Source organism: Marmota marmota, unplaced genomic scaffold, assembly GCF_001458135.2.
Source record: "Marmota marmota marmota unplaced genomic scaffold, marMar, whole genome shotgun sequence".
NCBI lineage: Eukaryota > Metazoa > Chordata > Mammalia > Rodentia > Sciuridae > Marmota > Marmota marmota.
The window spans coordinates 19,871,185-19,874,161 of NW_026000242.1; the positions used below are offsets into that span (position 1 = coordinate 19,871,185).

The window sequence follows — 2,977 nt, forward strand, 5'->3', positions numbered from 1 at the left end:
ACAGTATATATATATATTTCTTTCTAGCCTGGCGCAGTGGCACGCGCCTATCATCCTAGAGGCTCCGAGGCTGAAGCAGGAGGATCCTGAGTTCAAAGCAAGTCTCAGCAACTTGGTGTGACCCTGTCTCAAAAATAGAAAATAAAAAGGGGTGCGGATGTGGCTCCGTGGTTAAGGGCCACTGGGTCCAACCCCTGGTACAAAATAAATATTTTTTTTAATATATCTAATTATTTCTATTCAGCTGTGTGGACAGGGAACCTCCTTCTGTCAGGCGGGATGCAGGATTGGAAACTACCTGCATGAAGTACTAAGTACCGGGCCAAAGTGGCTAATTCCAAGGCTAGGCAGGCGGAGACAGACTTGGGTTCCAGACGAGGATCTGTGAGTAGGGCTGACGAGCGGTCGACCATCCATCCCTCTGGTGGAGCCCGGGTACGTAAAGGGAGGTTAGGCAGGGGTGCAAGGAACCCGTACCGTGTTGGAAAAGGAGAATCCGGCATCGGACCGCTGCACCCTGAGGAGCATCTGGTTTCCATCATCCAAGAAGTTGTTGATTTCAAGACAGTTGGACAGCAATGGCTGGTCCCAGGATTCCAACACCAGCCCGAAGTAATTCTGGGTAGTAGTGAAAATGAAGAGCTTCCGAACGTCCGGAATCCCGGCCGCCATGATTTTGGATAGAGGGACAGGGAAGAGGGCTGGCGGGAAAGGGAAGGAACAAGAAACCAGGCCGGAGGGAAAGGGAAGGGAAGAGTAGAGCTCTGCTCAAAACTCAGAGTGGGCCCGCGGATCTCAGAGCTTCGCGGTTGCCGAGGCGGTCGCTATGGCGACGGAGCGCTACGGCGGCACGCAGCGGACGTTTTTGTGTCGGTCGCACGCACGCAAAGCTCTTAGAGGTGATCGACTATTTCCAAGCTCCTTAGCTGATCCCGGTGATAATGGATTATAAAAGATTCCGGCAAGTTTGTATTGACTGAAAAATACCTTTTATTCTTCCTACCGATTTCTTATAATGCACAATCAGAAGAGGTACATCTAGCCTGAATGTGCAGCAGCGTAACCTGGATTCTAGTGCTCCCTTTCCACGTGCATCCATTAGCAAACCACTGTCCCCTCATTTCCATCTATGTAAAATGAAGAAATACTATCTTTAAACCAAGTGAGGATTTTAAAAGATCATTATTTAAAAATCACTTTTTAGAGAGGGTGATAATGAAAGGTCAAAACAATGTTAATTTCTGTGCTAGTTAATTTCCTGCTTTATTTATTTTTATCTAAATTTCAGAAAATTTCAATAATAACCCTAAAACAACTCTGCTTATAAAATTGCCAAAATATACAATGATAATTGTTGCTTTATTTAATAACAAGTACAAACAAACACTGAAGAAAAATTCAGAAATGAAGGCAGGCTTCATTTTCCTCCTCATGGCATTGAAAGGGGACAGCCACCTGAGAATGGTGGGAACTCTAGGTTAAGAGAATAATTCTATAAACTGGACCCACTGTGCTGACCCCCACATGCTTTCTTTTTCAAGAAGTAATTTACCTGCAGCTCTGCCTGGCTTAAGTGGACAGGCTACCTCACATTCCTCAGCAAACTACCTGTTATTGACAGAAGAAATGCAGACCAGAGATAATGTCTATAGTTTACTCTGAAGGAGGTGCCTTCTATGTGCCTTTTCACAGACTAGATCTCAAAACTCAAGGAGCTAATTATAATTCCTCTCAACCATAAAAATCTATAAAAATTTATGGTTAAGAATCCAATTAGCACCGTTAGCATGAGCCAAAGTGACCCAGAGTTGTCAAGGCAGTGGAAACTTGAAAGTCCGATGTTTACCTTGCTGACCCACAGTCAAAAGTCAAAAGGTGGACCTGGGTGACCTGAGTGGGACTCTCTGGAAACTTTTCTGGGATCCCTAATAAAACTGGAGTGCAGGAGAGGCTTTCTCTCTCCCTCTCCGAGAGGACCCACTCTCTCCCTAGACAGGGTCCTTTCCCATTTCATACCCCTTCATTAAACTCATGCCTGTTACTCTGGGAAGCATATCTGAAATCTTTCTGACTTGATCACAAGAATTGGGATTTGAAGCGGGGGTCTTCACACTGCCTGTATTTCCCAGAAGGCCTCCATGGCATAACAGCATCACTACAAATTACTAAACTGTTGAGTTTTTTCAGTCAGTACATTCATCAAAGATGTTCTCAGTTAAACACTTTTCTTATAAAAATGCTTAGTATATGCTACTATATGCTAGCACTGAAGCAGGCACTGGAAACAATCCCTGCTCTTACATAGTTTTTGGTCTAGTCTTTAAACATCATCTTAGCACGGATCTGAGCTGTCTTCCTAGGGTACATAATTATATACAGATTTTTTTATTTACCTTCGATAATCACAACTTTCTCCTCCAATTCTATTATTCTAGAAGTAGAAGGATGGACTTTTATCTGCTGAACACCTTGACTAAGATTTGGGAGTCCCAATGAAAGGAAACTGAACTTCTCTCAATTATAAAAGTAATTTAAGTTCTCAGGAAACACCCATAAGATGGGAGATGTGAGTCTAACACTGGATGGGAAAAATCCAAACAGTGAAGTGGGAACACTAGGTGGGAAAAAAAATCAAAATAGGAACCCAAGGTAACTGGGTAGCTAAAAAGGATTTTAGAAAACATAAGTGGCTATATGGATACAGAACTTCTCACTCTACAATGAACATTATGGCCCAAGTTTAACCCAGACCTCAAGAAACATGAAAATTCCATTTGACATGTAAACCCCTTGAGGAGAGAGATTTTGTGTATCCTGTTCACTGCTGTGCATGTAAAACTATGAATAGAGTATGAAACAAGATACATTAGGACCCTATACTTATGAAGTTCACAACAAAAAAAAGAAGGAAAACTGAGACAGAAGATCTCAAGTTTGAGGACAGTCTCAGCAGCTTAGTGAGCCCATCTCAAAATTT

At 42.8% G+C, this 2,977-nt stretch overlaps 1 protein-coding gene across 5 annotated transcripts in view; it reads right to left on the bottom strand.

Moving 5' to 3' along the window:
- The window catches only part of Dync2h1 (dynein cytoplasmic 2 heavy chain 1), a 174,019-nt gene extending 173,177 nt beyond the window's left edge, over nucleotides 1-842 (bottom strand). For 4 of the 5 annotated variants that reach the window (XR_007344508.1, XM_048795761.1, XM_015489688.2 and 1 more), the window contains exon 1: nucleotides 478-842. Coding sequence is in view for 3 of the 5 variants with exons in the window: in XM_048795761.1 (XP_048651718.1) it covers nucleotides 478-672 (195 nt within the window). In the remaining 2 variants the exon portion in view is untranslated. The remainder of the gene's footprint in view (nucleotides 1-477) is intronic. The other variant, XR_007344509.1, reaches the window with a different exon arrangement.
- Between the last annotated feature and the right edge of the window lie 2,135 nt (nucleotides 843-2,977).